Source organism: Thunnus albacares, chromosome 2, assembly GCF_914725855.1.
Source record: "Thunnus albacares chromosome 2, fThuAlb1.1, whole genome shotgun sequence".
In the NCBI taxonomy this organism is placed as follows: domain Eukaryota; kingdom Metazoa; phylum Chordata; class Actinopteri; order Scombriformes; family Scombridae; genus Thunnus; species Thunnus albacares.
Genome location: NC_058107.1, coordinates 33,606,500 through 33,632,016, shown reverse-complemented (window position 1 = coordinate 33,632,016; position 25,517 = coordinate 33,606,500). Strand labels below are relative to the sequence as shown.

The 25,517-nt window shown below is 37.8% G+C and overlaps 2 protein-coding genes across 4 annotated transcripts in view; both read right to left on the bottom strand.

Annotated features, from left to right (window-relative positions):
* LOC122967173 (protein yippee-like 1) overlaps positions 1 to 9,805 on the bottom strand; it is a 40,424-nt gene extending 30,619 nt beyond the window's left edge. Inside the window, exons 1-2 of one of the 3 annotated variants that reach the window (XM_044331685.1) lie at positions 9,261 to 9,805; positions 225 to 509 (exon numbers count right to left, since the gene is read on the bottom strand). In XM_044331685.1, coding sequence (XP_044187620.1) covers positions 225 to 341 — 117 coding nt within the window. In that variant the 5' untranslated portion in view covers positions 342 to 509; positions 9,261 to 9,805. Of the gene's footprint in view, positions 1 to 224; positions 3,091 to 6,212; positions 7,447 to 9,260 lie in introns of those variants that run through there. The other 2 variants (XM_044331676.1, XM_044331695.1) reach the window with 2 other exon arrangements.
* A 9,881-nt stretch (positions 9,806 to 19,686) lies between these two features.
* The window catches only part of mapk1 (mitogen-activated protein kinase 1), a 32,943-nt gene continuing 27,112 nt past the window's right edge, over positions 19,687 to 25,517 (bottom strand). Inside the window, exons 6-9 of the mRNA XM_044331647.1 lie at positions 25,295 to 25,426; positions 23,819 to 23,928; positions 23,569 to 23,697; positions 19,687 to 20,000 (exon numbers count right to left, since the gene is read on the bottom strand). Of these exons, the coding sequence (XP_044187582.1) occupies positions 23,581 to 23,697; positions 23,819 to 23,928; positions 25,295 to 25,426 (359 nt within the window). The 3' untranslated portion in view covers positions 19,687 to 20,000; positions 23,569 to 23,580. The remainder of the gene's footprint in view (positions 20,001 to 23,568; positions 23,698 to 23,818; positions 23,929 to 25,294; positions 25,427 to 25,517) is intronic.

Genomic DNA, 25,517 nt, shown 5'->3' with positions numbered 1-25,517 from the left:
TTCTCTCTAGTTGACCTTCAATGATGGCATCAAAAGTGGCTGCCGGGAGATTTGTGACACAACCGCAAAGCCCCTGCAGCCCTTCTTGGTGTATATAAATATAGTCGGACCAGTTGAATGTCATGTGCGCTGCTGCGGGGTTGCTTCATGTGAAGGACACGGGAGGGCTGGGGTGTGTGTGTGTGCGCGTCTGGATCTGGATGTAGCGAACTGTGCCGTCGTACCTTTGAGATGAGCTCGTCGTGATTGGCCAGGTGTGCCCGGCAGTGGATGCAGCTGTAGGTGCGGTGGCAGTTCGGCAGGTAAGCCTGGAAGGTCTTGGACTTGGTCATCTTCACCATGTCAGTGGGGCAGGGCTCCTCGCTGGTGTCAGGGCTGGCACTGGAAGAGTTGCAGCTCTGCTGGACTTGCTGACAGAAGAAACACTGGAAGATGCAAGCAAAAGCCGTCGTTGTTGTGGAGTGGGTGTGTGGCACGCTCCACACAGACACCACAGGAGAAAATCAAACCTGCAAGGGGGGGGCGGGGGGGGGGAAGGAAAAGGAGATGTGGTTAGAGACACGTTCCATACCTCCTATTTTTAGAACTCATGATCTTGATTGCATTTCCAATATGAAACACTGCTCGTTTGCTGGGGCAATCATTTGATTACAATCATCTATTATGTGATTACAATAGCATGTTGTTGACTCCTAACATGGCTGCGAGGTGATGTAACTTAATGCTATGACAAGTCAAACAGACTCCTCTTTAGCTGAGGCCACACAATATGTTTCACTTGCTCGGAAAAACTTGTCTTTCTTTCATTTTTTTTTATGACAGGAGCTAGTCTTTGTTTGTTTTGTCCCACTGGACCCATGAATGCAGGATGAGACTACTGGAGCTGCTCGCATAAAAGTTATGTGTTTTTATTTGTTTGTCCATTATATTTGCATCCAGTCTGTCGCAGAAAGTATTAAAAATCATCAAATTATACAATAAATTGCAAAAGACAATACTGTGTATGTTGAAATTACTGAAAAAGTCTTACAGAAGTTATAAAAAGGAGTCTGAGTTTATTGTTTTAGTGTTGTAACACTTTTTCTCTCTACTTTTTCAGTTGATACTTGTTGGCATTTAGACATGATTATAATTAAAAAGTACAATTTCAAAATTATTATTGCATTAGATGTAGTATAAAATATAATCTAGCTCTGTAGATGTGATTTTAGGATAAACACCTTAATTTATTTATACTTATCAGTTAAAATAAAGAAGAAATATAAGAAAAACTACAAAAAAGATCAATTTTACAAGGAGTTACATATGTTTTGGTAAGAATAAGCAATTCATTTACATGGATAATTATCACCTGCAGGTTGATATTAAAAGGATAATTCTGGTTCTATTGATTGTGATAAACATTGTACTGATGGAGTTAATTGCTGAGATGTGAGAACATGGTGACTTTGCTACAACAGAGTCAGATAAGGGCAGGTAACATGAGGTAACATGATCAGACAGGTTGTAAACACACCGACAGTTCAGCCAGAATTTCTAAACCACTTTAATTGGAGGTAAAACTGAAAGTTAGTGAACCCAGAGAGTCAGAATGTAACCAAAAAGTCTGTCTTTAATATGTGATTAATGTTCAAAACAGACAGTTTGGCTAATAATTTTACTGTTCAGCTCTGTTTTTATCTCTAAGTTAGTTTGGCTAACTTTAGGATGTTTGTTTAAAACCTGGCTGCCTGAAATTCTTGCCTCATCTGACTTGTTTTTAGTGATCACAGCAATTACTTTGGCAAGTACAATGTTATCATAACTGATAGAAATGTTGGTCAGAACTACCAGAATATGATCCAAGTTGCTCTAAAATTGATTTTTCCTATGAAAGTTTAAAACAAACAAAAAAGACAAAGACTAAAACACAAAAGACAAATTAAGCACATATTAGGCACAAAAAAAAAACCTCATAAAAAGCACAAATAACATCTCTAAACGGGCTTTTATCATGCTGAATTCAGCAGGCCTGCAGGAGATTCAGCTCTACAGAAACAAATGCATACCAGTTCATATGCAGGACAGACTAGAATAGCCGATGAGACAATGCAGCCAAGACACAATGAGTGTGTGACCTTTTGAAGGGACTGAGATTGACAAAAACATTGCTACAGGTCTAAAAACACCGCCAAATATTCACCATGAAGAAGAGACCTGCTCTACCTCCGACTATACCGCCGTCTAGACTTCGGTGCGGCAAGAATTTGGATTCCAACCAACCAAAAATGTGACGTTTATGCCTCCGTCAACACCGAAAAACATCCATAATGAATTGATTCAAAAATCTTTTGTAACCTGGAGACTCGAAAAGGTGATTCACTTGCTCAAAAGGGCTCACAGGACAAGAAATCAACATAAGTATTGCATTGTCTAACAAGCCAATTGTTTTATTTTACCTATCTGTATAGAAAGTAATATCTTTTTCACATCCTCCTCTTCATCCTGCTGCCTTCATCTCCATGCCGCCCACTGCCTTTTATAACCCTGTTACTTATCTCGTCTATTAAACTATGATTATTAATCATTTTGTTTGTGTGTTTGTCTCTGCTGTGGTTCACAGCGAACGGGAACTAAAAGGATCAGCTGTCAAACGTTTAACAGAAGTGTTGTTCCTCTAAAACATTCCTGTCTGTGTTCAGAGGCTGTTTGGTGTCTTTAAGTGGACACTAAAGTTTGAGGTTATGGTGGTTTGTTCATATAGTGGGTAAAGTAAAGAATGGGGCCTTTTACTGGTTTATTTTACATGGTTTGTTACTGTTGTTTCGTGCTTTATTGATCGTTCTTTCAATGTCTATGTGAAGGACTTTGTATTGCAATCTGGCTCAAAAGGCACCGTGGAAATTGGGTTGAATTTGACTTGATTTGATTTAAACATTTGTGACTCCAGTGAAACTACATCGCAGACATTGGCGGAAAGTAATTAAATTTACTCAAGTGCCATATTTAAAGCTGCGTTCATTGATGTTTTTTTTTTGGCCACTTGGGGGCAGCAGAACAAACTGGAACATTGACAAACTTGTGGTGAATGTGTTGTTGCTTATTTACAAATCCAGCAGTTACGGAGCAACATTATCAATTCATTTGGAGTCGTGTTTCTGTCCACCTGATGAATGTAAGTCTAATATTCACTCTCTTTTAGCTCTGGTTTGGTCTCCACCAACTCCTGAAGGAAATAACTGTCAATTTAGCTGCTAGAAGTTCCTCTTTCTTCACCTGCTAGTCGTTAACTGTGTCTGTCTGTTGTTTGGTGCGGAGCAGGTAGTGTATAGTGGGTTTATGAGGGCTTTTTGGGTGAAAGTTTTGGTGAAAAAGTAAATAAGCAGGTCAGAAAACAACGAGTTAAAGGAACAGTATGTAAGATTTAGTGGCATCTAGCGGTGAGGTTGCAGACTGCAACCGACTAAATACCCTTCTCCTCACCCTGCTGCTGTCTGCTGCCACAGACTCTGGTAAGAACAGTAGCTTAAGGTGGCTAAACATGAAGCTAACGTTAGAAAACATGACTCTTCTGTGCTTGTGCAACTGTTACACCACTTTTTAGCATTTAGCTGTAATTATGACTTGAGGCCACAGCGGCCGCTGTTCAGCAAAAGTCACGCAGTCTCACTTTAAGTGCAATTTCATTTACTTCAAAAACTTAAAAATACATAATAACGTCACTAACCACCATTCTGCTGCATAATGAATACTACTTTTGATACTTAAAGTACATTTTGCTAAAGATATTTCTGTACTTTTAGTTTGGTAAGATTTTGAATATGGGACTTTTACTTTTAATGGCGTCTATCGATTGCAACCAACTTAATACCCCTCCCACTCCCCTTCCAAGCATGTAGGAAAACCTGCGGTGGCGGCGAAAAGTACTACTGTAGAAACATGGCGGTGCAACATGGCAGGCTCCCTGTGTAGCTATAAATGGCTCATTCATTCTTATTTTCAGACAATTATACACTAATTAAAACATACTTATGAATATTATATTCCATTTCTGCCAAATCCACTCTGCTTGATGTCGCTAAGTTCTACTAACTGCACCTTTAAGTATCTGAATAATTATTACATCACCGATTGCAGAGAGAAAATGACTGAGCTCTTCTCAGAGGGCACATGTCAATCAAACAATGTGGGCGGGACTATGACAGCTGTGTGTTTTGTTATTGATCCAAATTGGACTGCCTACAAGTGGTGCTATATATCTGCTCGGCCTTTTATTCCTACAACAAAAACACACTTGGCGACGGTTATGAGAGTAAGAAAAGAAACATCCTCTTGTATGAAAATGTTGAGTAGTGTTTATTGTTGTTTATAATGCGTTTATGTATACAAGACCTTAAGCTTTCTGTCAGCCATATTTTGGAATATGATACATCTTTTCAAAAGAGTATTTGTAATTTACAACAAAAGACAGACATTGTCAAGTGTCAGGGCTTCATTTTCATCTTCTGAGTGATGATCCAAGTGTTGAAAGGAAGAGAAACTACCTGTTGTAGTAAATATATATATATATACTTTCATGTCTACAGCAGCTTTCAGGCTCAACAATCATTCTCACTGACAGCATTGCATAACAAAGGTTGCACCTTGAAAGAAAAAAAACACACACACACACACATACACAATAACCCCGCATCCCTGAGAGTGAAAACACAATGAAAATGAGCTTCAGCAGCTCTAGAAGTTTCCAATTGAGCTCAACATGCTGCAACAGGAAGAGCAGCGCCGAGACAGAAACCAGCAGCCAGACGAAAAAACAAAGGAGCTTCCGCAACTCAACAGGAAGCAGCCGTGAAGTGACGTGAAAGCATGGCTGCTGCAAACACACGCACGCACGCACACACATAAACACACACACACACAGCTGAGAAGGTACAAAGGTGAAGACTGGCAACCCAACCCAGCAGCCCCAGACGAGCCATATTTACATACATACTGTATAATCTGCACAGGTGCCTGAGGCCATAATCCCTGCATGAAAAGGACAAAATCCCCTTTCTGAATTAGCCCAGTTTAACCCCAGCTGCACGTGCATGAGGCGAGGGGGGGGTGGCAAGGTGAAAAAAAAACACACACACACAAGCTTTATAAGTGTGTCATACTTCAGCATCATCACCATCAGCGATTAAATCTGCTCTGTGCTGTGCATCCCCAGGAGAAAAAAGGGGGGCTTGTCACTCACAGACACACAATAGCATGCTGTTATTTGCATGTGGACCCCCCCCCCCCCCCCTTTTCTTCTCTCTTCAATACACACACACACACTGACAGCATGACATGACGCACACCTGACAGTTTTCTTCATAAACGCCAAATAAGGATGTAAACAACGTCTGCAGAGCTGTGTTTCGGTTTGTTGTGGTCACCTGTGAAGCCAAGTTGCTGACTTCAGAGTATTTGACAGCACATGGTCTTATTTGTGTTCACTTCTTATGCTGTTACTTTAAGATTTTCTGTATTTTTTAACAAGAAAAACTGTAAAATATTCTAAAAATTTGGCCTGGAATCCTACAAGAGCATTTCCTGGCGCTGGTTCCTTTGTTTCACAAGCCTTCCTCATCGCCTGGTAACAACAATTTTGATTTAAACGACGCTGTTGTTTTGGGGTTTTTTTTTGGGAGGAGGGAGGGGGGGGTCTTAAAAATGAGGAAAGCTCCATTATGAAACAAGGAGTGAGTTGAGTCGACAGGTAACCCAGCAGGAACAGCTGATGTTCAAACTGAGCAAAGTGAAAACAAAGAGGCAGCACACTGTGCGTCTCTGGTAACCAACAGGAAGAAGAGTGTCCAGACAAAAGACTCGCTGCTCTCAACACTGCAATAATAACACTAATAACACATTTAACAACAAAACCTGCCCTTAAACTGAACATTAGGACAATCTAAAGAAGTTAATCTGAACGTTACATGCTTTTTTTTTTAACAACCCCCCCTCTTTCCTCTTTTTTTTTTCCCAAACAAAAGAGCACGACGCCAGCTCAAGCGCAACAGTGTCGCTGTGCTGGCTGCTTTTTATTGTTTGTTTTTTCCGAGCCTGATGCAGACTGTGAATCCAGCACGACACCAGAACCATGTTTACTGCTTTTTCTTTCAGTTTTTTTTTTTTTTTTTGAGGTAAACATGCTCTTCTGTTGCTGTTGCTGCTGCTGCTGCTGCTACTGCTGCTGCTGTACTCACCACCTGGATCAGATCTGAGCAAAACGCAGCTTGGTTGGACAGCTGAAGAAAGAGAGAGATGTTGTGTTGTTGTTGTTGTTGTTTGGAGTTAAATAAATGATTGTCGTCGTCCCAGGCTCTGGTCCATGTGTGATGCTGCCAGATGGGAACTTATTGTTGTGTCCTTTGGGTGCTGACGGATCTCATTTTTCCCAGCACGGGCTTTTGTTGTGTCTTTTGTGTGCGTAATGGACTGGCCTGGTTACTTTGGTACGGAAACGTCACCACGTGGGAGGGAGCTGCAGCTGTGATTGACAGGCGCGCTCATCAATGAGTGGCTGTGCTGCCTTCAGGTTCCCGTGGGAAAGATGGAAACCAGGTGGAGAGTGGTATTCAAGTGGTGACTGAGTGTACATATTTTTTGAGTTGAGTCATTTTAATTCTTTGTTATTTTAAAGGTGCTAAAACATTTTGTATTTTTCCCCCCAGATCTCTAACAACAACCTGATTCCATTTACTAAAGTGCATTTTTTATTCACATGCAACCTTTAGTATTCCCTTTCTCCTCACTTAAAATGATTTTTATCTCAATACACTTTGTGGTTCATTAAATATGTATGATGTTTATAGTATCTATTAAGTACCCTTTATTTTTGTTCTATGCTTTATTTTGCTGTAGCGGGTGTTAATAATGTATATGATAGTCTAGTTTATTACAGTTCTTTGTATGCTGGATCTGTTCTTGTACTTCCGTTTGCTAATGTGACACTTTAACTTCCCTGTCTGGGGTCAATCAGGTTTATCTTGCCCAGACAGTAGAGTTCTTCTTATTGTAAAGGCTCTGTTTGGTTTTTCAACTTCCGTGGAAAACATATCAATAGTGCTACTTTTGTACACTGTCTATAAATGAAGATGCCTTCAATTTTTTTACTCACTATATGTTTCAATTCAGGTTTCAGATTGTTAACTTTGGCAACTTACAACCAAACCTCTTTGAATTAGCTTTATTTTTACGGTGAAGAAGCTTTAAGTGGAGGTAAAGTATAGTTCAAATTAGTTTGTTGCCTGCAGTGTTTGATGTGCTGCTGTAAAACATGAACTCAAATGCATCATATGTAGTGTTTGTGTGTAAAGTATGAGTTACGAGTTGAGAATTATTTCACCAACCAAATTAAATCAGCGTTTCACAAAAGAGATCCATGAAACCTTATTGGTTTTTGAAACGTATTGTTATGTTTTTGCTGAAGAGATTATTTCCCATGCGACCTGAAGGCGCCACTAAGGGAAGGAGGGAGCGCGCAGATGCCCGGATGTGTAAATAAATACAAGATGAGAATATGAATCTGATTTTTTTTCTCTTCCGTGGTGTAAAAAATGATTCTTTTTCTTGGTGCTTTGTTTTTTTTTTAATCTGTTGCTCTTTGTTGTGATCAAAGGCAGAGTCACGTGCTACCTTTTCAGCACATATTTCACTTCAATTGCCTGCTGCTTGATCAATTATTTTGAGATTAATGGCCATATGGGGACAGATTTAGAGACAATATTGATTACAATCCCTTAAGAAAACGATCTTTTATGATGCTGTAATGTTTTATAATGATGGCAAACACAGAATAATACACAATCCTGACACCAAATGGAAGTAATAACACAAGAAAGCAGGAAAAGGTCAATTTAAAGTCATAGCTGAGCACCATATAAACACTGTAGTGATATTAAAAGATGATGTTTCCTAAAAAAAACAACTACACAGAAAAAGGCCTGCCTCCTTCAGTTAATTCTAAAAGCAGATCAATATTCCTCGAGTGTATCTTTAGGCTTTTGCCATGTGGGACATAGCTGGTGTTATTATTTTTTTATTTTACAGATTAAAACAAAAACAGCATCCTGATCCACCACCACCTCCTCCTCCTGCAGCTGCACTATGTCACACTGCATCATCCTGACATTAGACAGATCCACATCTGAAATATAATGCCATTAATGATGACACTAAATAGATAAAAATACCTAAAATTAAACATGAACAAAAAGCCTAGCTGCCCTCGTCATACCCTTGACGTCCAGACGTCGAGGACGCGCGTCCAAAACACAACAACAATTCATGAATACTTTGTTTTTTCTGTGTGTCATTATTTCAAAAAAAATGTTGTCATTTCAGGATGAGCCCAGTCGTGTTGCAACACCATGAAACCCTCAAATGTGTTGCTTCACCGTAGGAGCGGGATGCATGTAAACACAACATTGCACACTGCAGAGAGAGAGAGGTGCAGGCTGTGCGCGCGTGAGCGTTATGAAATCCATCCTTTCACTGTGTTTTTGTAGCCTGTTCACGTGGCATTAACCCACCCCTCCACCCTCCCACCCACCCCCCCTACCCCCTTACAAAAACTGACCGAGATCTGCAGCCAAAAAGGCGCACTGGTGGTGATGATGGGAACAGAGATAGCGCAAATTATAAGCTGACAGAGGCTGCACTTCAGGGGCTTTTCTCTTTTTTTTTGTTGCTCTTGAACGTAACTCGAAGATCACGTTGCAAAACGTGTCTCATTAAAGAAAGAGACATTGTAACCTGATCATTAATGTAAACAGGTTATAGGTCTATCATTATGAGTGCAAAAGTATGAATCCTACAGAGATGTCATCCTAAAAGTACAGGAGATTTTAAAAAAATGTGATAAACTGCAACATAAATACCACACTTTAAGTTTCTGGAGCAGTGTTACAGAGTAGGCCTATTATATAAACATTGTGGGATTTTACCATAATATTAAAGTGCTTTCATGCATTACAGAGGCTAGCGGTTTAGCATTCAGTCCAAAAACATCAAAAATCCTAACCCTATGACACAAATGAAGCAGGCTATAGGCTAAAAACTATAAATTCTTTGGTGCAACAGGAAACAAACATAAAATAGCATAAAGTATGATCCCAGCTACAAACTCACCACACAGACACATGCTTTACGAGTCTCTAAGGGGATATTAAAGCAGCATTACAGGGCTATTACTGTCGTATTTCGGACCAACACATGCTTGTCCTCCAGCAGGTCACTGGCTCTGCACTCACCCCAAAAACACCTCGCCTTCCCCCCCTCGGAAACCAAAACAACCCGGTGGAGGAAATCGTTTTCTCCGCTGGAGCTCCGGGAGTCTGAATACATCCAAAAAACAAAAACAAAAATAAAAGACACCGTCACCGTCCCATACAGGCAGCGGCAGCTTGTCTAGGTCGAGCCGAGTGCCATTAAAAAGTCTCCAAAAAACATCAATCTCCTCGGTGGATTTTCACTGCATTTATAAGCCACAGACTCTGCGCTGGAGCGTGAAATCTGCGGGATATCTCCGGGTTTGAGTAGAGTCCCATCCGTGAGGCAGCTTAGAGTGTGTGCATGTTGGAGCAGCCTGCAGCTTTCTGACCTCTCTATCAGCAGTTCTCCGTCAGCAGCGGCAGGACAGGCTGAGCTGTCCCGTCTGCGGCCATTTATACTGAAATCCTAATTAGCGCTGGTGATGCGCGGCGCGCTTTGAATGATGCGCAAAAACATCCAGGACACCGTTTCTGTCAGATGAGACTGCCTGATCAGATCTTTAAATTGTTTATAGTCTCATCAGAGTGAAGCGTGTGAGCTGGTTACGGTGTAAAAACTTGTACAAAAAGTGCAAATAAAGCAGCGTTTTATTTCATCTACCGGTGCTGCCTTTAAGTGCTGCAGGGAATATGAGATTTCTTGGAATACGAGGATTGAGCGCAGAGAAACCCAACGTGGAAAAATGAAAGGAAATTCAACTTTAGTGTTATACCAAAGGAAATGTGGTTTACTGTCAGACATTAAACACACAAGGATGCCCCCCCCCCCAAAAAAAAAAACATAGTGAAGACTATTCAGCCTATTCAATAAAATAAAACCAGAACTATGAAAAATTTTACGTTAAAATACAAAAACTTAAAAATAAAAATAAATAACTGTATGATCGAAAGAAGAAATTTCAAAAAATATATATTAACACAAAGTCCAACTTACTTGTTTCCAAAGCTTTCAACCACATCTCAGTGTCTTCCTCTGCAGATGGAGTTGCTCAGTTGTCATGGAGACGGTTTAGTTGAAATCACATTGAGTTTTTATTGTATCAGAATTGAGGAAACGTCGAATACCCGAGTACAACAGTCAGAGTACACAGATTTTAACATTTATTTTCAGTTTATCAATTGCTTTTTCAGGGTTGAAAAATACAGATGACACATCTTTTAATTCTAGAAGTGCAGATTTAAGATTTAGAGTGAGATTGGAAACTTAAAACACAATTGTCACATCTTGATTTAGGCCTACGTGGAGTCATTTATTATTTATTTATTTATTGGGTAATAACAGCTGTTCACTGGACACCATGTCAACAGCTGCTATACTGTTCATCAGGCATATTTTCAGTACATAATCCACACTTTCTAATGTTTTTGCACTTGTCACTTCGCCTTTATGGCCTTCAGAGAGTTTAAAACAGAGTCTTCTGGGCGCCGTTTAGCTGCTACTTGAGACACAAACAACTGAAAGCAACGTTTTCCTGTAAAAAAAAACTTAAATTTGAGCTTTAGAGATGTACGTGAACGCAGCAATAGCCTAGCTACACAGCCGGTTCTACAAATAGCGTCCAATCAGTGACAAGCTGAGTCTCCGGCTGCCCAATCAGCTTAGAGAGAGGGCGGGGCTAGATACCGACAGCCAATCAACGCGAGAACAGACTCTGGTATGCGCGCTCGCGTGGCCGAGGATTGTTTTTGGCTGTGCACGCCACCGAGACAGACGCGTGCGGTGCCAAACGCCAATACCTCACGGCGCGCATGCGTGTCCGCATTGCAAGCACGTGGTCGAAGCACAGCAAGTAAACAAACCCCCTAGAAATCAATGGCATAGATAGACGTTGAATAGTGATGTTTACTGTATTTTTATTATAAATATTTATGTCAGAGTTAAAATAACTGTTTTATTTCAGTATCATCTTTTAAAAATAACTTTTAGATTTACTTTTTCGTTTTTAAAACTTTAATTGTTCCTTTTTGTCCACACTTTTATGGATTTGTGACGCAAACAGGCTGAAATTTGTGTAAATGTTCTTAGATTTAATAAGATAAACGTGTTTTTATCTTCCTTCCTTGAAAATAAAGATCATTAAATGAGCAGAAACAGATTAAAATCCGTTAATCTGCAGGATGTAGTTCAAATGTGCTACAACTTTATAATCATTAAAGAAATATCGGCGTTTGGTTTATAGGCTACAAACGTGAATGGCATCAATTTATGAATCAGACTGCTGACTAGACAGAGGGAGGCTGCAGTAGATATTAATAGTAAATGCGACAGCGCCCTCTACAGGACACTGCAGCATCTAATGGATAAAATGTGTGATTTTGTTCAATCAGTTGAACATGAATAGTTCATGTTACATATATATTGGATCTGACATTCATTCATTCAGCCTTTATTTATTCAGGTTGGTGTAAAGTTGTCAGCAAACAGCAACAATATGCTTTGGTGGTACATTTACTCAAGTACTGTACTTCAGTACAATTTTGAGGTATCTGAACTTTGTGGTATTTCTTTTTTATGCTACTTTGTACTTTTACTCCGCTTCATTTATTTCTGTTTTGCTGTGTTGGATGTGATTGTTGTAAATTAAAGTGTTTTTATGTAACTTTGTGACACTGATTGTACGCTGCCATTTTGGCCCAGTCTCCCTTTTAAAAGAAAGAATGTGTCTCAAGAGAATTACTGGTTAAATGAACAAACAATAAAATAAAAAACAATAGCAGTTATAACTACTAGCTACTTTTCAGATCAATATTTCCTACATAAAATCATGTATATGATCAGTTTATAACTATAAAATAGCATTGTTATAGATTAGACTAGCCAACAGTACGCTGCTATTAAAAACTGACATGTCAATGAATCAGTATTAATATTCCAATAATATATATGTACTAATTTTGCATATTGAGTAATTTTCCTTATCAAACTTTAAAGACTTTTAGCTGCCCATACTTTAACTTAAGTAAGAATCAGGCCTTATTCTTGTAAATGAGTATTTTAGATCTATTTATTTAGATATTAAGATCTCAGTACTCCTCCCACCACCGACAGTACGAGATAAGAGCCTCGTTAACTCTGAAGATCTCATCACTGCAGGTTCGGGTTTAATTAATGTCAGAATCAAAACTTTAAAATCAGCTCAGACGTTACCATTTCACATCCTGCTGTCTGAGTGGAGGTTTGTTTCTGTTGTCTGTACCGTTACACATGTTTTGTTAGAATTTATAATTATGTTGTCAAAAGATAAAATCCCAACAAGTTATTAATAAATAACTGTGACTGATTCCTCTTAGTTATTATTTTACAGTATTTTCTGTATGTTTGATCCAAAACTTTATGAAAAGGTGGGAAGCACCCAATTTTTAAATTAAAATTATGGTTCATATTCATGTGGACAATTAAAAATCTGTAAATAAATTCTTCCAAAATGAGAAACTAGTGTGCAGATCTTCACAGGTGACCATCTCATCTACATTTCTACACACTACAAAGTCTAAGTGACAGACTGTGAAGGAAAATTCATCAATAAACGATCAATTTTTACCTGATCTGTCTGAGTCTGAGGGTTGAAATGTAGTTTATAAAAAGAGTACAGGAGGATCAACATCGTGCTGGATTCTGTGGTGCCTGACTTTTTTTTTGTTGACGTTTCTGAAGTATGAATTAAATGGACGTTTAATTCACAAATATACTGTATGAAACATGATGTCCTCAGACCTTCATCAGGGAAAAAACACCACAGACACCATATATACACACATTTTATCCAGGAAAAAACTCAGCAGTCAGAGGGTGTTTAGTCAGGGTTTAAGTCAGATCCAGTCTTTCTGTGTTGATGGTTCATATTCATGTTTGTAAGCGACATGTATCCGGCTCCTCTGAGCTCCTGAAATACCACAAATGCACAGATTTAACTGAAATGTGAGCTGCATCAAGAATAACAACAATAACATCATTGGTGAGAGAGTCAAATAGAATAAAATCGACAATAAATAAAAGCTTTTCCATAACTTTCCGACAAATTTGAAACTTCCTCGTGTCTCCGTTGACCCCGCGTCCGTATGACGACACTTAAAAGAACCACATCAATTCTCATCTGACTGTTCTGACAGCAGCTGCGTAGCCAGAGATCAGATATGAGGCTCACATACGCAAGTCGCCCAGATCTGGTATCAAAAAAAATCAGATTTGTTCACACTTAAGTGAAAAAAATCAGATTTGGGCCACTGCAGCATAAAATGTGAACGTAGCCTCACATGCCCGGATGTAACACTGGCAGAGTTACTGGTCCCTGCTCCTCCTGTTTGTACTGGCTGAGAAAAGATCCATTCATAATCAGATTTCAATGGAAGAGACGGGAGGCCAAAATCCACAGTCTTTATTCAGCATAAAATCCTCTAATGTTTAGCTGGAGCTAAAATTAGGCTTCAGCAGTCTTAGTTGGACAAATCAAATGGGTATTAGTTTAAAAAAAACAAAATCCTCTTTCTCTGGACTGTGTTTACTTGCTGAGCTGCGGCGGAGAGATAAACACAAAGACAATAACTTTGGAAAGGACCTACTGGGTTGTGTCAGACTGCTAAAATCCAAACTCTTACATTGAAGCCAGTGATAACGGTAGATATAAGAATGTGAGTTTTGTTTTAAGACAGACACATACTCACAACTAGCTTTAAAAACTTTTCTAAACTTTTTGTTTAAGAGCTTGTTTTCTGACCAAGTTTTCTCTTTAATGCTGCAGTTATTTAACACCTGTTTCACCATCATACTGGCCAAAATATGAAAGCATGATGGAAAACCAGTAAAGACGAAATGGCTTAGAATACTTTTTAATGACCGTGGCTCAGGAGGTAGAGCGGGTCGTCCGCTAATCAGAAGATCGGCTCCTCCAGTCCGCATGTTGAAGTGTCCTTGAGCGAGATACTGAACCCCAAATTGAGTGCGTGCGGACGCATTAGATTCCCCTCCTGATGAGCAAGCTGGCACCTTACAGGGTAGCCATTAGCGCCATTAGTGTATGAATATGTGTGTGAACGGGTGAATGTATAAGTGCTTTCCATTTACTGTTCCATTTATACTTCCCAGCAGTTTATAACAATTATTCCTAATGATGTAATTAAATTAATGCAACCTGGACTCAGACAAGTGGCAGAGAAATGCATTAAGCAGCTAGCTACTGTAACGAGCAGCGACAGTGTATGATGGAAACTAATCAATCAATCCACACTTTAAGTTTACAGATGTATTATGTCTTCAGAAATCCAGCAATCAGATACAAAAATATTACATAACTAATGTTAATTAGAAGGTAGAAGGTATTAAAAGGACTTTTAACACCCTGTTTTTTTTTGCAGACTCCCTATCTGGCCTTTAAAGTGAATATATGATTGTAAAATTAAAGGTGGCAGTTGTGGGTTTATGAGTAATACATCTTATTTATTAATTATTCTCAAATCTTCTCATTAAATACATTTAATTGAGTATTGTGTCGCTCCAATAAATGTATATTTTGCAATTCTGTATGTTAAGGAAGGTTAAAGAAATTATCTTGATTTGTGAAGTTTCTTGTGTTTTTCTTGCACTCTGGCTTAGAAAAAGAGAATTCACAGAAATGTTAATGAAGGTACAGTGTTTTTGTTTTTTAATGAACGTCTATTTAAATGTCATGGCAGAGTTGCAAAAAAAAAAAAAAAAAAAAAACCCCAAACATAAAAAAAATCCAGATGTTTTTTTTTTTTTTTTCAAAGTGGCAGTCAGTCTTTAATAATAGCAAAGAAATGCTTCGTTCAAGTCAAATCCTTCACACGACAGCAAAATAAAACTGACCGATCAGTTCAAACAATTTCTATGGCAGGTCAAACAGAAACCTTTAAAATACAACCAAGGACCTTTTTTTTTCTTTCTGAAATGTTAACTACACAATTAAAGATTTATACTGATCAAAACATACAGAGTGAAGTAGTTCCACTGGAGACAACTCAAACAAGATTAGTGTCTGATAAAAACATAACATTCATTTTACAATAAAAATATCTGCACAAAAACATCAAAAAAAAAAAAAGAAAAAAAAAAGAAAAAAAAAAAGAATAGGCTCAAGGAAAAAGGGTAACGCAAAAAATATAAATCTTTGCTTTTTCATCTTTTCAATACAGTCACAAATCACACAGCTGTGGCAACAAATCTCTTTAAAATTTACATAACTGAAAGATAAGTATACCCACCCGCCGTCCCTCCCACCCCCCCCACCCCCCGACTTGATTGTGTTCATTTTTAAAGAGCGTATACTGCGATTACAACGGAGTCCCGACTAAACAAAAGCTGCACATCAAATCTTGGATATCAAGACTATCAAAAAAGGCACAAACAGACAGGTTGCACAAAGAACTCAGCAGAAGCTTATCATACAACTAATCCCAGTAAGGTTTCCAGTGCCCTTAATGTTCTTATTAAACCCCCCCTCCCCCTCCCAAAAAAAAAAAAAAACAAAAAAAAAAAACTATCTACAGGCAAGTCAAGTCCCAGCAGGCACCTCGGATTATAAATCCCATCCCAACTACTGTAGAAGCAAGTGCATTTAATAGTCGTGTGATAGACGGGCGTATACGGTGAGTGTGAGGAGTATCGGGACAGATGAATATTTACCTCGCGTCTGCTCAGGTGAAATTTTAGAGTGCAAAAAAACTGTCATTTCTGCAATTTAAGTTTTGGTCATAAACACTTTTTTAAAAAAATTTTTTTTATAAATGTCATCAGATGACGTAAACCTCTGTGTGCAGAGCCAACAAAACTTTGATCAACATTTGAATTGAAAAAAAGTATAAATTTATGTAATTTTGTGGATACATTATTATTATTATTATCATTTTTCAAGTAAAAATTTTGAAAATTTCCTGATAAGTACTATGTAATCTGCTACTAATAACAGTGAAAATACAAAGGACAGAGTGACAGACTGAAAAGATATTTGAGTTTAGTTATTTGTGTTTAAAAGAGGCATTTATTTGAAACAACTGCTTCATCATCAATTGTTATTTTTCATTTATGTTATTTTGTCTGCAGACAAACTGCAATTTTTTGCGAGTTCAGTTCACCCGCTGTGCACTGACTTAATGTAATAGTTTGACCTTTTGGGGAAATTCCCTTATTTTACTTTCTGGCAGAGAGTTAGATGAGAAAATTGATACCATTCTCATATTTGTTGGTTAAATATAAAGCTACAGTTAGCTTAGCTTAGCACAAAGACTGGAAACAGGGGAAACAGACAAAGTTTGTCTCTGTAAAGTAAAACAAAGTAAAAAAGAAGTTGTGGTTTTACAAAGGTTTATGTGAGGGACTATTTTTAGCTGTGAGCAGTAACTTCATGGAAACTTGTCTCCATTGTGAGGTTGCCAGTTAACCAGCAAAGACTCCAGGAAGTCACTGCTCCCTGCCAAGAAATCATCCTACACACATAACACTCTGTAAAATCCCAACTTCTTGTTTTTGAACTTGGGTTTTTGTACTGATTAAAACTGGTGGGTATATTCTTTAAAAACTTTGGACAGAATCAAGCTAGCTCCTTTCCCCTGTTTCCAGTCTTTATGCTAAGCTAAGCTAACCTGCTGCTGCTGGCTGGAGCTTCATATTTCACTGTGTTGACATGACTGTGGTGTTGATCTTCTCATCTAACTATCAGCGAGAAAGCTAATAAGCATATTTCCCCAAAATGTCAGACTATCCTTTTAAAATCTCAGCTTAGCAATCAAATGAAATTATCTCAATTTAAGTGCACCAATTGATTAGCATCTATGATTAGCATCAAATAAAATAATTCTTTTCAGGAAACTTTCAGAAAATTATTAGGAATCTTCGTATCTGTCATGATCACATATTTGTCGTTTTGCTAATCCGAAATCTTTAGTTAAGAAACAAATTGACCACGACAGCTGAATACGACTGGAGAGCCTTTAAGCAGAGCATCAGCCTCTTCTTTTCTCAACTACCTGACATTATTTAGCTCAGAAACACAAAACAAAAAAAACTAAATAAAACTGTGGTTCTTTGGCTCCACCCGCTGAGGTTTAATTCAGCCAGCGACATCACATCTTCCTGCACTTCAACATGTTTTAGCAAATGCAGAATAAGAATCAAAAGCTTACAGCTCGGCCCCAATACGTTCGTCGCAGACCATATACATCGTTTTTCACTCTTGGAAAGTTGTCATGAATCAGCTAAAGCAGCTGGACAGTTCTGTAATGATCAAATCTCTTAATTTATTACTTTTAAGTGCCAGCGGAGTCAGATTCTTGGAGAATCCGTTCAGGTAGATTTTGACTAATCTACTTTGAGATGCTTTAGTGTCCTGAATAATACTTCTCTCTTTCATTCATTAGGTCTCTCATATTACCAGATGAGCTGAGTTTTCTTTTGGGCGTACTGTGACTTGTAAAAGGCTGGGTGTACCACGAAGCTGAATATCTGAGGCCCACTTGTAAACAAACTGAAACGACAGCCGTCGGACGCTGCAGTGCTACTCAAATGAAACGACACGGTTGGTTGATTTATGCTGTTTTTTTTTACACATGAAGTCTCTACGCTTTTGTCCGGGATAGTTTCTAAATCCACAACTAATCTTTAAAGTCATAATTTCACTTGATATAAATTCTTCAAATTCAACAGTCTTCAATCAGCAGTTACTGACAAGAGGTGAAAATATGGTCTTGACTTCTGCTGCAGTTTTGTACTTTTTTTTTTTTTTTTTTTTTTTTTTTAGTTCTACTGCAGTCGTCTGCTGGTACTGACACTGCCAATCAATCAGCGTGAAAATGTGCAATTTAAAGCAAAAAAAATGTTACAGAGGACCAAATGAAGAACATGATCTTTTACATTTGAGTATTATTTCATCTTTATCGTGCCTGGATCCCATTTCTCAAGTTCAGATAACATGTTTTTTTTTTATTGGTATATATATGTATATGTATATATACATATATATATATATACACAGATATATGGTTATTCTCCTATTTGCAAAAACAAGACGTCTCAGCATGCAGATGGAGTTCAGCTAAAAACGAGGAGATCGAAATCTGAGTAAATCTGTAGAAATAAACAACAATGGAAACTAAATTAAAAAAAAAAAAAAAAAAAAAAAACAGACAAAGAGAGAATGCTAAAGCAAACGAGAAAGAAAACAGGACAAAAAGCACCATGTGATCGGGAAGTGTGATATACCACCAAAAGGTAGAACAGAAAGAGCCTGGACTCTCCTGGCGGATCTGCCCGGCTTGTGTGGCACTTAACATCGTCGTCTTTGTATACAGAGCTTATAACAGTCATGCAAAGGGCACAGTTTTATTCTAACAAGGCGATAGAAGAGATTAACAAGAGACGAGAGACTGAAGAAGAAAAAAAAAAAAAAACAGTGAACAAGAAGAAAAAAGGGAGGCACAACATTTCCTCCTCCGGACGAAACGAGTTCTGTTGTGGTAATTGATTTCTAGTCCTGGCGCAGAAATCCCACCCCCCCCCCCCCCCCCCCCCCCACCACATATGAAAAATATCATACTGTACATACAGACTTGTATGAAATAAACTGACTTTTCCTTTAGTTTGTCATGGCTAAGGCAAAAATTGATGGTGAAACCTTCCGCTGCGCTTGTAATATGCTGAAATCGGTGCATTTATACACAACTTGACATCTTACTGAAGCAGATGAGAGATGAAAACGGGGGAAAAAAGTTATAAATTCATCAGATTCATCTTCTAGCATCACTCATCATTAAAATATCTTAAGACTCTTTTGGCTATATATATATATATGTAGATATATATATATATATTTATATTAATATGTATGTATTTGCATTTGGGCCTTCTGTGTGTGTGTGTGTGTGTGTTAAGGATAAAATACAAGGTCTTTGATAAAATATAGATCCTCATGGACACCGTGTGATGGCTTTGTGGCCCGTAAAGTCTCTGGTTGATTATGTGATTTCATTGCATAAATCAGTTGATTTAATTCGGGTTTTTAATTTTTTTTTTCTTTCCTCCAGAGAAATAAAGAGAGAGAGAGAGAGAAAAGAGATAAAGAGAGATCATGTTATCCCTTGTAACAGTGCGACAAAGGTTAGAAAATTCAAAAAAAGGCCTTTTTTTTTGTTTTTTTTTTGATGGATGATTCTTATGAGTAATCTACCGTTGCTTGTGCAATGTATGCAGAGTTATAACCACGACAGTTGCACCGAAAAAAAAAAAAAAACACAACAGCTAGTCTATCACTGTCATCTGACTGGACAAAAAGGTCTTGAATAGGAATAGCCAGAGCCAAACGCCTTTAAAGACACACAAAAAAAAATTGTTTATCTTGGCTTAAAACACAAAATCAATCCCCCCCCGCCCCCCTCCGCCCGCCCCCCCAGCCCCAAACTGTAAGCTGTGATGTGACCCCACCCTCACCTCACCTCAGAGAGAGAGAGAGAGAGAGAGAAGAGAGAAAGGAGAGAGAGAGAGAGAGAATGATTGATTGATTGATTCCTGACGCCATTCCTGAGCAAAGTGGACTTGACGAGTGAGACCCAAGGAATCCAGGTGATGTGGACAACGGGAGAGGAGAATAAGAAAAAAAAAAACAACAAAACAAAACAAAACAAAACAAAACAAAACAAAAAAAAACAAATCACAGCAACAGTGTGGAGGCGGGGAGGAGCAGTGGCAACGCAGAAGCCAGTCCACAGAGTAATCTGGAGGGAGGAGAAAACCAGCGATCACAAGTTTGTCTTTATTTTAAATAATAATTCATGACAAAAAAAAAAACACATGTTTATGTCTGTTGTGTTGCTTTTTTTAACACAATACTGATTTCACTTGTGACATTTAACATTAGGAACACATAAACACACATGTCAGATAAGCTGTGAGCATTAAAGAACATTTTCTATGGAAGTTTAAGTGTGAAAATTTTTCAGTTGCCTTAAAAAAAAAAAGCTTTTTTGTAAATAACACTGAACATAAATGTAACTTTTGTTTATTATTATTATATTATAATTATTATCAAAGCTTGACACCTACAGAGACTCTAACGTGCATCACAACAAACAACACTAAGCAACTATTTTAATTAAAAAAAATGGAAAACAATGATCTCACCAATTAGCACTTAAAAAGATTAATGTAAGAACTTCCTTTTAATTAAAAAGCTTTGGCGACTACTTTGATTTAATTAATGAGAAACCTCTTCTGGCATCACTTGGGTTACATTAGTTAAAATGTTACTACAGCTGCAAATAGTTTATTATGTTAAAGACACATTAAGTGAAGTTACGAATACTAAAGTGATGAATTAAGATGTGAGAATACATTTTAAAGCAGGCATAAACCGGCTCTGCGGAGAGCGGCCGACGTTGTTTTGTGGCTGCTCTAATTTTAGGAGATGTCACACTCTGTTCCTTTTTCAGCAGACTCGTGTTATGCATCACAATGCTGCGGGAGAGGAAACACGGTAATTACATTCGTCCGACACAAAGAGCAGGACTGATAGTTATTATCACAAACAACAAGAGGCCTGTCAGGGAGCAGCACAAAAGGCAGCGCGTGTGAGGAGTGTTATTTTGGCAGGAAATGATAATGTTTGATATCGATGGTTGAGAGTCTGCACAGACGCAAGCTTCAGTTTTGTTGTTATATTCAACATCTTTAAAAAAAAAAAAAAAAAAAACTACCTTTGTCACATCAATAGGGGTGTAATGATTCTACTAAATCCACGTTTTGGTTCATGCCTCTTTTTTTTTAACTTAAAATCCATCATTTTAATCAAGGTAACGGTCTGTTTCATTTGGTCGGCAGTCAACGACATCATATCCTCTTTGCTCATGCGTCAGCGGTGTGGTTATCTGTCTATATATCTTTTAACCGTATGAAGGATTTTAGTCATCAGACGTCTGGATCTTAAGTTATCAGCGGCTCACGGCTCCTCCGGATGTCCTGTATCTGCTGAACAGCGTAGGAGAAACACTGATTTAATGTTTAGTAACGTACACACATTATATATTGTGCATTTAAATCAAGGACAATTTGTAAATATCAAGACACTAAAGAACACTGTGAAGGTACATTCACTTTATAAATTAACTTTAAAGTGAACATAAATGAATTTTGCAGAGTAGCAGTCTGCATATTAACTAAGTAAACAAAATTACCATATTTCTAATAGTCGGGGCCTTTATTTCCTTCAACTGCAGAGGATACCAGGCCTTTACTGGAAGCAGACTTATATTAAAGACAGGTCTTTATTTCTACTTCCTTCTGTTTGAGTATATTTGCTCATATTTTAGTATGAAGCCTCTTAAGTTTTCTGATCTGCTTCCATTTGCTCTGTTAATTTTTTGTTTCTGCATTACCGGTAATTACGGTAATCTGCACCAGAGCTTCCGGTTAGCTCTCTGCTTACTTGAATGAGGATCAAATAATTTTTATCATGCAGCTCTTCTAGACTTTCCAAATGTTATCGGACTGAACGGATCAAATTCTGATAGTAAAATGAGTCATTTCATGGGGGATGTGAGAGTTTTATTACATTAGTAAGGTAATGAGAGGCTGCAGGGAAGGCGTCACAGACGGAAGACGGAACCGCATCTTTAGATCGTGGATGTTTGTGTCTCGGTTTCGGTCTCGGTTTCATAACCGTTACACCCCTACATATCGGATATTTACATTTAAACACTTTTCACTCGAGAAATGTATTCTTAATACGAGTGGAAAAACTTTGAAACTGCTTTAAAATCATAAAGGGACAGAAAGCTCCTCACTTAAACTCAGACTGAAGTATTTCTTTTAGAATTTGTATTTTTATATAAGCCAGCAGCAGCTCGCCGACGCAGAACAGCCAACTTCACTTATTGTACAATGTGACACATTATCTCCTTTAAATAAAGACGTAAATAAAGACAAAACATGAACTGAGTCTATTCTTTGACTTTTTTTAAATACTAGTGTAGATGTGATGCCTGTGTTTTAGTGCAGAAGCTAAAATAAAACTTGTTATGATACCTTAAACACATTTATTTCTTTTCTTACACAAAAAAAACTTCTGTATTTATTTTGTTTCTTTTCATCTACCTGTTTATTTCTGTGCAGCCTGTTCAGTTCCTCTTGGTTGTGAATGTAGTGTTTCATGTTTAAAAGTTAAATCGCAAAAAAAAAAAAAAATTAATTTAATTTTTTAAAAAAGAAGAAAAAAAGGGTTTGTTTAAGGCTGCAACTAATTATTTTCATTACTGATAAGTCGTTTGGTCTATAAAAGAGAGAAAACACCAATCACAAGTTACTTTAGAGTTGTGACGGTGAAGGTGATGTCATCAAATTGCTTGTTTCGTCCGACCAACGCATCAAAATCCGAGAAACGAAAGAGAAAGAAAAGCAGTAAATCCTCACAAATGACAGCTGTACTTGGAGACAGTTTGACATTTTTGCTTGAAAAATGACTTAAATCATAAATTAATGATCACATAATTGGCGATTATTTTTCTCTTAATTGATTATTGCGACTTATAATTGCAACTGTAGTATCGTCTGATCGAAGAATAAGTAAATAAGATTATAAATTGATTATAATGTATTGAAGGTCAACAGATAAATCCATTCAATAAAATGTGACCTTGTTCATATTGTTCCACATTTCAAGAATTTTAACATTTAACTTCCATAAAACTATTATATTCATATGTTTTCATACGAAATTTACAAACACTTTATTTCCTCATCAGTTTATAAAGGAAACATGTTACTTTAGGGATACGTTAGTGTCTGAATGTTACTCTCAAGTTGCTGTAGACGTCCGTCTTTCCTCCGTAAATACAGACTGTTTCAGGTTTTGCTTTGGCTGCAAACAGACTGTAATAAAGCAGAATCATACTGGTCCTGTTCCTTTAAAGTGCCAGTTCAGGTAAATGGTTCTTTTAAAGTGGTTTTATCCTCGTGAAGTACCTCTATTTCATACTCTACAAAAGCAAAATTCTATATTGAAGTGTGATGTCAGAAAAAAAAAAAAAAAACTCTTCAGGGCTTTTTTACTTCAAACTCTTAAGTGGTGAGTTGTTAAATTTAACCCACCTAGCTGTATGAAGCAGCGGAGGAGGGTTCGGACCGCGACCAGGATCTCCCTGATCTTTTTAACCTTGAAAAGTTTCGTGACTTCGGTGCAGCGAACAGCCGTGTTGTTGTGTAACTATAGTTCTGAACAACATCTCTCTCTCTTTCTCTCTCTCTGAGGAGTTTTATGTTCTGGGCTGGACTGCAGTGATGTGGACTTACCTGTGTGAGATGTTAGGATCTAAATTCAGGCTGGAAACGTGCAGTTTCTTCAAAGATGAGCTCCTTCAGTGTCTCTTTGGGTAGGTCATCCAGTTCCATATCAAACTTGAACGGGGCCTCGGCAACAGGCTACAAAAGGCAGCGGAAAGGAAATAATGGTGTAAATGTAATGTTGAGACTTTTGATTTTAAGCTATTTACAACACAGCTGATATAAAAACAGGATGTGATTGAAAAAAAAAGCAGCTCACCTCATCTGTGGGGTCGTAATATTGCTCCAAGTAGGGGTGCGCCAGGGCCTCCTCCACCTCGATCCTCTTGTGAGGGTTAAAGGTCAACATCTTGTCCAACAGGTCCAGAGCTGCAGCACAAAAACACACACAAAGACAGACAGAAGGAGTTAATAATGCAGGTGATCAATATCATCAACAATAAACTGGATTGTCCACTAGAGGGCGCCATGAAACCCCCACATGCTGCCAGGAAACTGTCAGATTTCAATTACTGATTTAAACAGATTGAATGTTAAGACTGATTTATTGAACTAGAGCGTTTTAAAACCCCTGATCATACTTCAGTTTCATAAAGTTAAATGACTATAGAACTGGACAGACTACACATAACATTAGAGCTGCAATGATTAGAGGATTAACCGATTAACAGAAGATTAAATCAGCAATTATTTTGATTATTGCATAATTGTTTTAGCCGTTTTTAAGCAAATATGCCCAAATTAGCTGGTTTCAGCTTCTCAAATGTAAAGATTCAATGTTTTTTTTGTCATTAATTATAATAAACTTATTGTCTTTTTGACTGTTCTGACAAAATAAGACATATAAAGCAGTCACCTTTGACTCTGGGGAATTATAAACAGGCATTTTTCACTGTTTTCTGACATTTTAAAAGACAAAATGATGAATTGAGAAAATAATTGGAAGAATTCACACAGTATTACACAGTATAATCTCTCCTCTTCTGTCCAGCAACCATTAAAAAACAAAGGAGTTGGACTTAAATCTTTATAATCCGGCAAGCGTTCAAACTATTTTACAACCTGTGTGACTTGAACTGCACCTTGTTCCTGGTCGAGCTCGTCTCTCCACAACCACTACCGGCTCTGACATAGTGAATATTTGAACAGATGCTCCAGTTAGATTATTCTTAATGAAGAAGTCACTTAAAAATGAATGAACCTGAATGGTAAAGCTATTGATTTTTGCTTCTTCTGTTTACCTCTATGACTGAAGAAGAGAATTTGTGCTTGAAACGTTTTATACTTTTACTTTTTCTAAATGTAATTAACATTTTTAGAGTTTTCTAAGTTTATTTTAATCCTTGGGAAGCAGAAATTACCTTCATTTTTTTGGACTCTGAATGAGAAAGATGTGCACACGTTTTTAAAAATCTATTTATATCATTTTTCTCCCCAAATTGGACACATTCCTTTGTATAGTTAAGACAATAAAAGACTAAAACACGACCATTCACAGGATTCCTACACTGACAGTCACGTTGCTGTGTTGCTTTGTTGCTAGGTGAAGGTTTTATCTCTATAAAACAATATTTAGTCCAGGATCTTCTTCAGGAAATTGTTTTAGCTGATGTATCCTTCCTCGTCTGCAGTATCACCTCTCAAACATTCATAATACTCTAAAAAAAAAAAAAAAATAATTCCATGATCAGTAGGAATCATGTTTATCTATGGAAGAGGTTGTCCCGGCTCTGACCTTTGGGATCAGCGTTGGGGAAGAGGCGGTTCCACGGCACTTTGCAGCGCAAAGGCAGCGACAAGAGATAGTTCCTGGCCTTAATGTTGATGATACAGTTGAGATCCTCCTGAGAGGGAGAACCGAGGATCCCTGAAGGACAAACAGAAAAAATCATTTAACACGATTAGTATTTGGAGACGTTATAAGACGACTTCCAGACGCACAACTCTTGAAAAATATT